At 46.4% G+C, this 14,559-nt stretch overlaps 1 protein-coding gene across 1 annotated transcript in view; it reads left to right on the top strand.

Moving 5' to 3' along the window:
• Window positions 1–14,559, top strand: part of SLC24A3 (solute carrier family 24 member 3) — a 459,582-nt gene that overhangs the window by 394,180 nt on the left and 50,843 nt on the right. Inside the window, exon 7 of the mRNA XM_084887028.1 lies at window positions 6,398–6,472. Within this exon, the coding sequence (XP_084743154.1) occupies window positions 6,398–6,472 (75 nt within the window). The remainder of the gene's footprint in view (window positions 1–6,397; window positions 6,473–14,559) is intronic.

Below are 14,559 nucleotides of genomic sequence, written 5' to 3'. Positions count from 1 at the left end.
TTACAGTTATGAGTATGGGAAACACAGAGTTTATTCTTATATTATTATTTATTAATTATTGTATTATTTCTCATATTAACAACTGTAAACCTACTTTTGTCCCACCCTATATACTATGTTTGTATATTATCTTATTATCATATACTAGAGGCCCGGTATTTTTGTGCATGGGTAGGGTCCACAAAAATTTTGTGCATGGGTAGGGCCCCTAGACCAGGCCAGCGATAAGGGTTGATCTGTGGGATGACTGGCAGGGTGATGGGGTGGGGGGGCTCACTGGCACCCACCTTGGCTGGCCTGGCACTGCCTGCTCACCATCCCTACTACCCCAAACCCCCACTGCCACCAATTGCCTCCCACCTGCAGGATGACTGGGGGGTAGCACCAGCCCACTCACCAGCCAGCCCCAACCACCTCCTTGGCTGGCCTGGGACCTGCAGGCAGGGTGCAGCCCCTGCATTGAGAGTCTTCCCACTGGTGGTCATTGCACATCATAGCAACTGGTTGTTCTGCCGGTCAGTCACTTTGCATATTAGGCTTTTATTATATAGGATCAATAGCTATATATAGGTTTGCAGTTCATAGCCATATACAGAGAATATATAGTTTTACCATAAACAATTAATTTCAGCCTCTTAGAATAAGTCAGAATTCTAAAATATCATCACTCAACATTAGAATGAAGGAGAATGTTTTCCCCTGTTTGAGAAATGTGAAGGGTTTTTCTGTTTGTCTCTTTGTTTTCTTGTTGGGTTGTTTTGTGGGTCTTTTTGTTTGTTTGTTTGTTTGTTTGTTTTCCATTATGCCACACTGAAACTAAATGGAATTATATGAAGGAAACTGAAGCTGCACATTTAATAGAAAAGAAGTGTGAAATGCACTCCAGAAATAGAAAAGAAATATAGAGACGAAATCCCAGCTGGGAGGGATTCCTAGTGCTAGTGAGGGAAAATCGAGCCTCTGGCTTTAATTTATGGAGGAGTTTGCCAGCAGATGGCCCTTTGTAATCTGCTCCATCTGTATTATTGATTAATGAGGCCAAGAGCAGAATTACTCACTGTTGGTTTTCTCCCAGGACCCTTGTTCTGGTCTTTTCACCAGAATGGCTTGTCTTTCTTCCTTGCGGCCATTTTGCACAGTGCTGAGGAAGCACCGTGTTCTTCTCATCAATGTCTCCCCGGCTCTGGGCTGGGGGACACCTGCCAACAGCTGCCAAAGAGCTCCATGTTGATGCAGAGGTGCTAACATGTTCCTCTCTGCCAATAAGTATGTTCAGGGTCTACGTCATAGGGTTGCAACTCTCCTTCTCAAGATAAAAGACCCTTCACTGAGAAGCAAAGGGAGCCACTTAGCCTCAAGCATGTTTGTGGAAAAAAACAGTCAACTACCAAACAGTGAACTTCATTGCTTTTGTGTTGGTTTTTGTTTTGTTTTTTAACTAATTTAGCTAAACAGAGTAATTTCAGATTCACTTAACTCTCTCTCTCTCTCTCTCTCTCTCTCTCTCTCTCTCTCTCTCTCTCTTAGAATATGTCCATACCAAAATTATATCTGTATCTATGGTCCTATGGCAACTATTCTGCTTTGGTTGCTTTCCCTAAATTTCCTTAAAGCAGTGTATATATATATATATATATATATATATATATATATATTTGTTTTAATGAAGCTGTGGTCACTGCTTTTTTTGTCTCTCACTTCAACTCTTCCCTCCTTTGGCTACTGTCTCTAACACAGCTGCCTTATAGCTTGGGGTCATGGAGAAAAGAAAATCTCCAGGAAGCCCTCACAAAGAGTTGTCTGCTTTTCATCCTTGTCCTCAGTGAGCACTATAGCATAATATATGTGAACATGGGCTTGAGACTCAAACTTCCTGAATTCATATCCCAGCCCCTCCCCACTATTAGTTGTAGGATCTTAGTCAATTCCCTCAACTTAGCCAAACCCCTATTGCTGGCCAATGAGGGGGGCAGTGCCTATATGTAAAAAAAATAGGTATAATTTTAATTCATTCTATTATTGCTATTATTGCATTGGCTGTAGCCATTTTTAAAATTTGACAATGTAAGGGAAAAAAAGTTCAGTGTCCCTAATTAAGTAGTCAGGAATTGCATGTTTTAAAATTCTTAAAAATCATTGCTCTACATTGGCTCACATATGGAAAAGTTGTGGGATCAGGCCTAAACAAGCAGTCAGACATCCCTTGAGGGGTCCCAGATTGGAGAGGGTGCAGGCTAGGCTGTGGGACACCCCCAATGCACAAATTTCATGCACTGGGCCTCTAGTTCTATTGATAAAGAGATAAAATGCTTCACTATGGATTCAGACTTGACACCTTAGACCTAGTGCAAAATGTTATTTCTTTATTCAGTAAATTTAAGTGGATAACTTGTATCATACTTTCTATTTTAGTTTTTATTTTTATTAAAGCTATATATGCACAGTTTAAGGAGGCAATCAGATCTATGCTTATTCTGAAACAGCCATCTTCCAACCCTCCAGCACCAATTTCCCACTCTTCTGAGGCAAATACTTCTCATTAAATTGGTTGTTCCTGGTATTTGCTCAATATCTCTAAATAACTTCCTTCGGTGGAATTACTTGATTTTGTAGTTTCAGACATTCTCCAGTGAACTCCCAGTATGGAAGAGAAGGATTTAGGTCTATTTTAGCCCCACCTGCCCTTTCTTCCCATTCCTCCATTCTCCCCAACTAGTAATATCATAAATTTGGTTAGACAGTAGTCTATGCTTAGTTTATTATGACTCTGTCACCATTATTTATAGCTGAGCCATTAATATTTAATAATTCATCTTCCTTTCCTGCACAAGTCTGTGTTTCCCTATGGTTTATAGTTACCCTTTTGTTATTCATTTGTTTGCTTAGTTTTCTATGTTCTGTTCCCAGAGCGCTCCAGTATCCTTTCCATGGGTTCAGAATTCTCAGATATTCCATTCATTTTGTGCTTTCAGTCTCCTTACTTCTGAGTCTTCTGACCTCTAATCTGGCTAGGTTATTTTCTAAGCCTGATGGAAAAGTTTAATTTTGGAATCTCCTTTTATTGTCTTTTTTGGGATCTTTCTTCACTATTCTGAAATTTTCCCTCACTTATTATTATAGATTCTTATGAACTGGTATAATGGGTTATTGTGACATACTTTTATGTAACAAGTGGTTACTCCCTTCTTTTAGTGGAACACATCTTCCAGTCGCTTTTTGAGAAGCGGTGCATGAAAAGTAAAGTTTTTGAGACAAGCTCTTCTTTTTTTTTTTTAATCTTCTCTTACTTTTAATTGGTTGGACATAGACTCTCAGGTATCTTCAAAATTAACTTCTAGCTTCCAGTGCTTTTGTTCAGAAATAAAAAGCCATTCCAGTTTTCACCCTTTGTATATAATTCTCTCTCTCTCCCCCCCCCTCTCTTTCTCTCTCTCTCTCTCTCTCTCTCTCTCTCTCTCTCTCTCTCTCTCTCTCTCTCTCTCTCTCTCTCTCCTTCCCTCCCTCCCTCCCTCTCTCTCTCTTCCCAGGACCTTTCTGTGCCTCCATATTCTGAAATTACTGATGACATGCCTTGGTGTACAACTTTATACCCATTGAGCTGGACACTCAGAGGGCCTTCTGCTTACTCAGAAAATGCACATCCTTACCTTCTGGAAATTTCCCTTGAATTATGTATTTGATTACTTCTATTTCTCTGTTTTCTGGAACTGCTCTGCAAGGGCTGGATGTCCTGTTTTCTGTTAAGGTGTGGGGTGTGCAGTCAGTCCCTCTTCTGCTTGAAGTGGTGGAGGAAGCCTGGGCGTTAGGCTCTTGAGCAGTCCTCCGGTTACCCTGCTTTCAGGCTCACCTTCACCCACACATCTAGAGCTTCGCCCACTTCCAGCTGAAGGACCATTGTTTCTTCTGATGTTCAATTTCCAAAATGTTGATGCTCTAATCAGCTCTTCTGTTCTTTTTCTTGCAGGCTTATGTCTTTTTTATTTTTTTCTAAAAATAAAAATCCCTTTACTATTATCTTGCTATGATATGAGAAACAGCAAAAGTAATATGTGTTCAAACTGCCATCTTAAACCAAAAGCCCAAGTGATTTTTTAAAGAAATTCAGAATTGTCCAGCCAGTGTTGCTCAGTGGTTGAGCATTGACCTATGAACCAAGAGGTCACGGTTTGATTCCTGGTCGGGGCACATGCCCAGGTTTGTGGGCTCAATCTCCTGTGTGGGGTATACAGGAGGCAGCCAATCAATGATTCTCTCTCATCATTGATGTTTCTCTCTCCTCCTCCTTTTCCTCCTCCTTTCTGAAATCAATAAAAATACTTTTTTAAAGAAATTCAGAATTTATATTTGCTATATGTTTTAACTCCGTGTGTCTAATTTTAATGAATTGAGTGGATATTCACAATCTTTTGTGACCTACTGGAAAGTGAACAATATAGTCCAGTTTAGTCTATTCTGTGGCTGCTGAATGAGGACCATAGGTTCTAAGAGTTGACAATACAAGGAGACAAAGATAAAAGGATAAAAAAAATGCTTTGTGTTTGTTCTAAAGTGATTTTTGTAGCACCCGTCCTCTTCCTGACAGCCCCATCATCTGTAATTTAGATCTGCAAATATGAAACCTAACAAGGTAAAATTAGCAACAGAAAATATCTAAGTGTTCATATAACAAGTGGAAGAACGTGTTAATGGAAAGAAACGGGACTCATTATTCATTTATGGTTCTATTTAAGTCATATCTCTCATGTTATTTGAATCCAGAAAGCCCTCTCTGGTTTGACATTGCTGGTCTCTTCTCTATAGACGGACACAGCAGCCAGGGAGAGAAAAGGCACCAAAGGTTGCCTTGTCCCTGGAACCCCTTTTTCCTATTGTCTTTGGTACCACGTGTGCCTGCCATTGGTCCAGCTGGGTGTTGACATTTGCTCTGCCCTTTTCACTTACCAGGCCAAGCTCGAAGGCAACCAGGGGTAGTTGACACTTTTCTAGGAAGGCGGGAGGAAGTTGTGAGTAACATCCCAGGAAGTCATGGCATTATGGAATCTTCCCAATTCCTTTGTGAGTGTCTGCCAGCATAGAACTAACCTGCAAAGAAAAAAAAAGAAAAAGAAAAAAAAAAAAAATATATATATATATATATATTATTGATTTTTTTTACAGACAGGAAGAGAGAGGGATAGAGAGTTAGAAACATCGATGAGAGAGAATCATTGATCAGCTGCCTCTTGCATATCCCCTACTAGGGATTTGCCCGCAACTAAGGTACATGCCCTTGACCGGAATCGAACCCGGGACCCTTCAGACTGCAGACCGACGCTCTATCCACTGAGCCAAACCGGTTTTGTTTTGTTTTAAATTGTAGGGTTTCTTTCAAAAAAAAAAAAAAAAAGATGTTGAAGAACATACCAAGGAGACATTATTTTTCCTTCAGAATAAAAATCTGACCCTCGTATCCCTGGCTCCCTTCCCTCCCCCATTCTCTCCTCTGTGCAGTGCCCACCCCTGGTCCCTTCATTCTCCTTTGTCTCACCCAGGGGCCTCCTTCTCCTGAAGGAAGTCTGGACACAGCTGCCGAGGCTGCCGTAGCGTCCAGCATCATGCCTGTCAGTGGCATTGGCTCAGCAGATCCATCATATCTTCAAAGGGACACTTCCCCACTGCCTAAGAACCACATCTTCTCCAGATCTTTGCAAATTGATCTTTCAAACTTCTGACTAAACCAGGGATCAAGTGTCAACTAGGCTAGGCATATCATAGAGATGAGAATAGAGTGCCAGGAGAGGAGTGCCCAGAGACCTTGCCCATGTCCCTTCTGACGGACAGCTTTGGGTCTTCGTTCCTCACAGGAGGTGGGGCTGAGGCAGATGTTAGAGTGTTGACAAAGGACTCAGGGTAAGATTGCTGATCCCATTCCCTTACAGGACATTAGGGAGGCTAGGCTGACCGATTCCTGGGAAACACGGGACTCCTCTGACAGGTGGCTGTGCACCCAAGCTCCCCCTCAATCTTCCTGAACCTTCTTCAGACTGCCCTGCCGCCTGCGATGCATCTACCCAACCTGCCACTGTCTTTTACAGGTCAGACCCGAGCCATGTTGGGTGGCACTCCCAGCTTGCCTGACTGCTTCCCCATTTTCTCTCATGTGCTCATCCCTTGATACAATTGTGGCAGGTGTAAGCCCATCTTGGCATGTGCTTTCCAGAAGGTCCAGACCGATACACCTGAAGATCTTCAATAAATTCATATTGACTGGCTAGACTGACTGGTCGAGGACAGGAGAGAGAAATACTAGGCTGTGTTTCAGGTTTATCACTGGCTGGGGCCACCAGGAGCCAGGTTTTTTTTCATTTGCACCCATTGGATGTCCTGCTTCTTACTGTCTTTTCCCCTTTTCCTTCAGGTGGTGGCTCTGTCCTCCTGGTGCCTGCTGAGGGATTCCGTTTACTACACGCTGTCTGTGGTCGCACTCATCGTGGTAAGTGTGTGGGGGACAGCTCGCCTGAATTCCCTTACCGTGAGCTCCCGAACACCCTTCCTCCTACTCAAGGTTATGTGCAGCTCCTCTGCATGGTGACATGAGCGGATGGATGTCTATGCCTGGAGACGGTCTTTCTCTCTTCCAGTCTTTCTTTGACCAACCAGCGCCCCTCCTCTGATAGTTGGTGCTCAGAATAGGAGTGGCACCTGTGGTTATCTGGTTGCATGAGAGCCCCTGCTGTTTTCCTGTGATCTCCTGACATTCCCTCCCTCTTTCATCACGGGCACCTCTGTAACTCCTTACTTCATCACCATCCCTGGATCTGGATCTTCTCCCTCTCACTCTGTATGCTCTCCAGGGACTGCCCTGCTCTTCCCACAGCGCCCGTAGCCATTAGCACCTTTGTGCGGACACCCCTACAGGGTGTCTTCACAGTGGCAACTCCCTGAGGTCCAGCCATGGATTAGCAAACTCTCTACTGGAGATCTTCACGCCCCAAACTCAACATGTCTCTAAACTGACAACCATTTTCCAAGACCAGCCTCTTCCTGTATGTCTGCTCCCATTCCTATTCTGCCACCCAGCCTGGGAATGATTAAACACACCTTACCCCCAACTGCCACTATGCTCATTTGGCTTACTTGTCCTGTGGCTCCTCATCTTGCAAAAATCTCCCCAGTGTGTTCTCCTTAACCCATTAGTTGAGGCTTTTTACATCTCTGGCCTGAGCAGATGGGCCCAGGCCAGTGTTGCAATGAGTAGTGTCTCTGCCCTGCTCCTCTCACCACTCCCTCAATCCATCCCAAGTGGTATCTTTACAGAGAACACTTGGGAATGGGCCCCTTGTTGCAATGGTCAGTGGCTCTATGTCGGCTGTGGGGACAAACCCAACCCCTCAGCTTGGCAACCACGATGTCCTGGAGAAGGCTGGCAAATCAGAAAGAATTGAAATGGGAATTGGGAGATCTAACTTCTAATTCTGGCCCCCGCCTCCAGTGTCCCTGGAGAAACCAATCTCTCCGGGACATAGTTTTCTTACCTACGGATCACAGTGAGGGTCTTGGGTTAGAGGCAAGTCCCCTCATTACAGGGCCATTGATAATGGGGAGTGTGAGGCCTATCCTAAGGGCCTGGAGACGCTGTTGAGTCCCTGGTTAGGAGACTTAAGGACACACTTGACTCTGTGTTCTTGTTCTTAATTATAACCCATGGAAACAGTATGAGAACCCCAAATCTAGAAGACTCTTTCGCTTACCAAGCCCACTCCTGTCTGACACTCTCTGCAGAGATGCAGGAACCGCATTGATCACGTGCGCTGTGCTCCTCTGTCTCGGGTATTGTAGGATATTTCTGAAAATTACTTTTTCAAGGAGGCATGGTTAGGGGGCATTGTAAGGAACGCAGCTGTCTACTTTTGCTGAATTCCAGAAAGAGATGACCATGCTCAGAAAGGCAATGTAATGTGGCCAACAGCCCAGGCCAGCGTGGCCAGGAGCACAGACCTGGCCATGTCCACTCCCCCAAGCAGACGCGCTGGCCTCAGCTTCATTCTCAGTTTTCAGCATTGACACCTCCTGGTCTGTGTGTGAAATAGCTTGTATTCTGTACAACTCATCTGGACGCGTTCGAGATGAAACAGAAGTACTTGCTGCGAATGATGTGTTAAGTGAGGAAGTAAAGCGGTTTTGCGGTTTCAGGCTGCAGGTGCCATTCGCTGGAGCGGGGCTTTGGGCAAAGCCATCTCTGCCCCCATGTGCAGGGGTGAATGGCAGAGCTGAGTGGACATTCCCGCTGCTGGCAGCTCTGCATCCCCCTCATGGCAAGAATGTGCAAAAGCAAGCAATTCCTTGCAGTTCCCTGAAGGTGAACTGTGTTTAAAGACCAGATGTCAAGAGTTCTGTGTTCTGAGAAAAATTACAATACATTTCTCCCTGTTAGGAAGAAATGGGGAAAGGCAAGTTCGGGTCCTCAGGGCTTGGGCTTGGTTCTTGCTATTTTAACTGGCGATCCGCCAACTTCAACTTCAGTGTGCCCTGGACACGCCCAGCATGCTTACTCAAAATGCACACCCGGAGGTTGTAATCCAGCAGGTTCCGGGGCAGCACCCAGGAATTTGCACTTTCCCCAGGCCCCTCTCCCCCTCCCCAGGTGGTTCTGATGCTAGCACCACACTGCACTTTGAGAAACGGAACTTCACATACCAGCGGGCACCATTTCCTCCGGAGACCTGGATATCCAGAAAGCTGGTTGTTGCATGGCCATGACCATTTCTAGAGTAAACATTGAGATTCTCAAAAGCAAGGCATAGTGGCAGCGTGGCTGTGAATTTCTGACTACTGTTCATCCCCGGGGTCATTATCACACAAAACTTAAAACCAGCATGCAGGGTAGAAGTTTTATACCCAGAAGACTGCGCTTAGTGGCACTTAGCAATGGAGGCTTCCCAATAACCCCAGTCTGTTCCATGCCCAGCACTATGCTGCTGCTGCTCACACATGCAGTGTTTTTTGTCAGGGTTTTCTGGTCTCCTCTTTCTGTGTTCCCCTAATGTCATGGTAACAAAATCACTTTCCTTCTGGCCTTCCTTATGTAATCCTAAACTTCTCTACAGAACCCTGCTGTGGACATTTAAAATTCCTGAACTTAAAAGCCTTTCCTTTTATCCACAAATAATTACCACTCACCTGAAGAATTTATTTTAACCATTGGGGTTTCCCCCCACTTCCCCTTTTTATGGTTCTGAATTGTTCAGAAGACTGAACTGCCGGTCCCCTGAGGTGATGCAAAGAAGAGCTCATTTACCCGAGGGCAAGTCTGGACTAAGTGAGACCGGATGCCAGTTCTATATATGTCCCTGGGCTCAGTCCTTCAGGCCCAGCAGAGGAGCCTGAAGGACAGTCCCCAGGGCCTAGGATCCAAAAAGAGGGAAAGATGACTTCTCCGGGGATGCTCATGGCCCAGGCCCCGAGGGTGCTAATAGAGTCGGTGCTACTTGAATCCTAAAACAGCTATAGAATCCTGGAAGTTGATGCAGATGGACCCAGCCAAGAAGGAAAACCATGCGAGTAAGACAAGTGCATGCATTCTGAGACCAGCAGAGTGTTTAACAGCTCACGTGGAGGAAAAGGACTCAGTGCACTTTGGTAGCTGCTCTGTGCTGCTTTCTGGTGTTCTCGTGGTCAATTTTCAGGGAGAGAGCAGAAGAAACTAAGAAGATAATTATTGCCTAAAGCAGTTATAATCTCACAAATGGACAGTGCGTGCTTCGGAGCCTTTCCCCTGTAGCCCTCGTGATGTTCGCTGCAGCGAAGCTTCCGGCATTGGAGAAGCAGATGTGGCCATGAAGGGTCGCCCATGACCTTGGTCTCTAGAGGAGGAGTCTCACCTTTTAGACCAGGGAGTATCCTGGGCTCTTTAGAGTATGTCCCTCTTACCCAATAGTCTCCACATCCTCAGGGACCCTCCTGCTGCTTCGTTCCCTCCCCCGTCACTCCCCACTTGGACTTTCACCACCGACAGCTTCAACCCCCACTTCTATCCTTGCTCCAAACTCTAGCAGGCCCCACAGTCTTCTTATTGAAATGTTACTGTAATTTACATAATCATGCAATTTACATAAATGCAAATGGTTCATTACATCCTCAGTCTAACAGCTGCCCTAAAAGGAATACTTTATTTTTACCCTTCCTCTCTGCTTTGAGACTGGGGACATGAGCCTTCAAGAGAAGGGAACCCTCCGTGGAATCGATAGGCCTCAGACAGCTCCAGGATAACATGGATGGGGTCACAGATCCAGACTGGGGAGTGCTGGCTCCCTGGAGAAGGGCCCCGTGAGCCATTAGCACCATTTGGGAGGCCCTCTGAACAACCAGAGCACTGGCATAGCAATGAGGTTCACTGCCCTCTCACCCTCTCTCTGTCTCCTTCTCTCCCCTGCCTCCCCAGAGGGCTCATTGCAATCTCCCCTCTAGAGGGGATTCTCTGGGGACAAAAAGAGATGAGTCAGTGACTGCCAGTGGTGGCCTAGCAGCACTGTCCAGCACTAGGCATGTGGCTACTGAGGTCTCAAAATGCAGCTAGTGAGACCACGGGCCTAAAATGTTGACTTAATTCATTTACATTTGTGTAGCCATAGGTGACTCGTGCCTATCATACTGGATAGCACAGTTGTAGAGAGCAAATTCTCCCATAGAAAATATACCTATATTCTCACAGCATCTGTAAGTGTTAGCAAGCGTGGTCTCCATACTTAATACAGGATGGAGAGCTCTGTTAGGTTTGTTGACGATTTTCCAGTTCAATACTCCTGACAATACAAGCTAGCTACTACAGGAGTCCAATTTTAGAGATGGCAAAGCTGAGGCTCCAAAAATTCAAGCATTTGCCAAAAGATCAGGTTTACCGGAACAGGTGTCTAAGATGACACATCTACACCACCCCAGCAAAAAATTAGGATTTTCTCTCCCATAAAATCTGCCTTTCTGTCTCTGAATTCCTCCTGATGTTACTTCAGCTGCCATGCAATCTGCCCTAGAGAGGCGTGTCTATGGCACTTACCCTTACAGTTTTAGACGGAAGAGAATAGCGTATCCCCCTTCCCCCCCACCCCCACCCTTTCAACTAATGTAACACCAGAAATGTTCTCATTGGCCTTTCTTGAGAAAAAGACATCTTATGGTCATGTGGATAGCTGTCCTTAACGGCCCTGCACCCCTGGCTTCTCACCCTCTTACCCACCCTCAGCCCCACTGCTGTCAAGTCTGCCTGCCAGAGGTGCTAATGGCCAACTCCCAACTCCCCTTCAGCCTTCCAGTGCAAACGGTGCCTAGCAGCAGCTTCCTGGCGAATTCCATCTGATTCCTTCTCAGATGGAATCGCATTGGCTAAGCTGTCTACACCCCTGGTCCCTGCAGCTCAGGAAGTCAGGACTCCATTTGGGCACCTCTGAGGGTGTCTCCACGCTGTCATAGGCGGAGTCTGGGGCCGGGGGGGGGGGGGGGGGGCAGTTTTATTCCCAGCAAAGGAGGGGAGATTGTCAAGGCTTTGGTCTCTTGAAAGAGAATGATGGCGTTGATTTCTATTATTTTCTCTGCTTAAAATTCTAACGGGGCCAGTGGTTATAATACCAGAGACGCAGTCTTAGCTTCAACAATGCCGCTGCTCTGCTCCATGGTTACAGCCACAGTGAGCAGACCCAGGGGTTGGCACGCACTGCAGGGACAGCCACCTGCCGCCCTGCACAGAGCCCAACCAGCCTCTCCACTCCTGCTCACACACCTGGGCGAATCCTGGCTTGTCGTTTCCCTCCTGTGCCCTCTTGGATGTGCCACTCCCTTCGCAGTTCCCTGGGATGTTCTAACCTCCACGGATCCACCTGCCTGATGGCAGCCGACTCTCGGAAGACTTCTAGAGCAGACACCAGGTCGGAAGAGCTGGTTTCCATGGAACCCAATTGTTTCTCTGAAGCCCGGAGGAAAAGAGAAATGCACTCCTGTGGGATCCCATTGAATTCGTCTGTGGAACACGTGCAAAGCTCTAGGCGAAGCCAAAAGAGGCTCTGGATGAACCACGGGTGGGTCAGAGAGCAGGTGCCCTGGCCAGCCATGCATGGCAAAGCTGGGACCCAGATAGCAGTCAGCACTGCCCACATGTGGCCACAGCGGGCAGAGCCAGTGCCTGGGCCCAACGCCCCCAGCACAGCTCTCAGAGCTGCTTTCCCAAGGCCTGTTTTCAAATCTCCGGCTGGGAAAAGAGTGGGCCGGTTCTGAAGGGACCCAGCAGGTCCCTCAGCCTCAGCGCATCAGGGGAATTGAGTGTTCCCATAAGATGAGGGACCCACCCACCTGTCCCCAGTTCAGAACACCAGCAGGAGCTGCCTCCAGAACCTCACCTTGCCCTGAGACTGACCGCAGTGGGTTGCTGAAGGCCCCTCAGGAGGCTGCCTGCCTTGAGGCATTTGCCCTCTTCCAGGAGATTTAATGGACTTAGACTGACTTCATTTCAAACCTCGCTGCCTTCCTTGGCAGAGAGACAAGCCTGAGGGCTGTGCTGCGATCGCCATCTAGTGGTCGTTGGGTGGAACTGGGGCGCGGTTTCCTGTTTCAGACAGGACATAAAATTGATTTCGGGTTGTCTCCTACCCTAGTAATGCCGCTGGAAGGGATAGGGGAGGTTATTTTGTCTTCTTTTACTCACAGAGAGAGTATGATGATACAAAAGGATATGCAACACTTGTCTTAAAAGAATAAAATAAAGTCTGTAAGGAATAACCAATCCTTTCCTTAACCATCAGCAGCATGCCCTGTCATTTTAAGAGTTTTCAGACAGGCTGATTCCAACACTTCTGAAGGATGGACTCTCAGGGGACACTCTGTGACCAGTGCCGATGTCCTCATTTTCAGCCTTTGAATGACGATCATCTGGTACTCGGAGGCGGCTCATAACTCACCCTCCACCTCCTCTCTCACCATAAACAAGCCAATTTCCATTTGAATTTTCATAAAGGCCTGGTTTCTATTTCCATTTATCCATTTTATTGTTCTTCTTTTAGTTCTCTCCTCTTTCTCCCTCTCTCTCTCTCTCTCTCTCTCTCTCTCTCTCTCCCTCCCTCCCTCCCCTCCCCCCCCCCCTCTCTGCCTCTCTCTTTCTCTCTCCCAGTTCTCTTAAAGTAATGGGTAACATCCAGACTGTTTGCTTATTAGCCACAGGGCAGCTAAGGCCTCCTGTCAGAGTGGTCAGGGGTGAGACATGACTGTGTCTGTTACTTGGAGTATTGCAGATTGCGCCATTTTAGCGAGATCATGTGCATTTCTCTTTCTCTGTCCGCCTTTCTGAACCATAATCCCCCATCCCTCCCCCGGCCATAGGTATCACCTGGACATCAGGCCCAGGAAGCTCCATCCTCAGTTGCGTATCTTATCCTATGTTGTCCCGATTTGCCCCACTGTTTCTATGATTTATGGTGCTCCCATAAATTCTGTCCTCAGTTTGGGATCCATTGTACAATTAAACCCATTCTGATCTTTTTATTGATATGATCATTGAAATGATAGCTAAAGATGTATTGACCTATGCCCCCATGCCAGACAAATCACACAGAATGTAGCTTTTCTAAAAGCTACATTCCTATTATAGAGGACAGCCTGCCTTCCCTGAGAATGAAAATCAAATTGGTGCTCTAATAAACCCTTTACCAGTATCTAGTGTCCTTCTAAGTGGCTGTGAATTGATTGTTCAAGCCCACTGCTTAAGACTGATATTGAATTAACTTCAATTAATAGAAAACATTTTCTAACTTAAATCATTTTTTCTGCTAGTGATTTCTTGAGAGCAATTCTTTTAAAGCCAGTGATTATACAGAAGCATCCGTGACCGCCTCCAGAAAGTGGATTCCAAACCATCCAGCCCAGGCTGCACCATTGCTTCTTCCATTGCCTTAGTCCTCTTCCCTTTCCAGTTTGACACTTGCATCCAGTGTCACTCTGTGGACATGACAACAATGACAAGAGTCACCAACCTGATGGAGCCAAGATCTTTTTCAATGTCTCTGAGGAATACGAGTTGCAAATAAGTGTGCCCATTTCTCCTCGCCCTTCTCTCTGCACTTGCAGAGTCATTGGAGGAGGGTCCTTGGACGTGCCTCTGCTCTGGACCCTGTAGGTCTTTGTGGTGATTTCCTCTGCGTCTCTCACAATGGATGGACATTGTCACTGGGGACTGAAGCCAGCCCATGTCATTAGCTGAATTCATCATCTCCGTGCAATAATGACACTGTACACCCAGACTGTCCTGCAAGGTCTACCTTAGGGTTCCCATTGGCCACTGCCCCTTGAAGGAAAAGCCACTCAGACGTGGTCCCACTCCAAGCAGTCACATCAGTGAGTGACCAGCCCTCGGCTCCTGCTTGAAGGAAAGACAGGTGCACCATTCAGTTTCAATAATGTGCTGTCTGGGCAAATAAGTCAGGTAGAGCACACCAAGTGAGGAGCCGGGTCTGGGTTCTAGAACGAACGCTGCAGCAAATTCAGCACTGCAAGACAATGGTTCATGTTCTCAGTGACTCAATTTTCCTGTCGAAATCAAAG

This window comes from Pipistrellus hanaki (genome assembly GCF_964339955.1).
Source record: "Pipistrellus hanaki genome assembly, chromosome: 6".
Taxonomy (NCBI): domain Eukaryota; kingdom Metazoa; phylum Chordata; class Mammalia; order Chiroptera; family Vespertilionidae; genus Pipistrellus; species Pipistrellus hanaki.
Note: the sequence above shows the minus strand (reverse complement) of the source record. Positions and strands in the feature narration are given on the sequence as shown.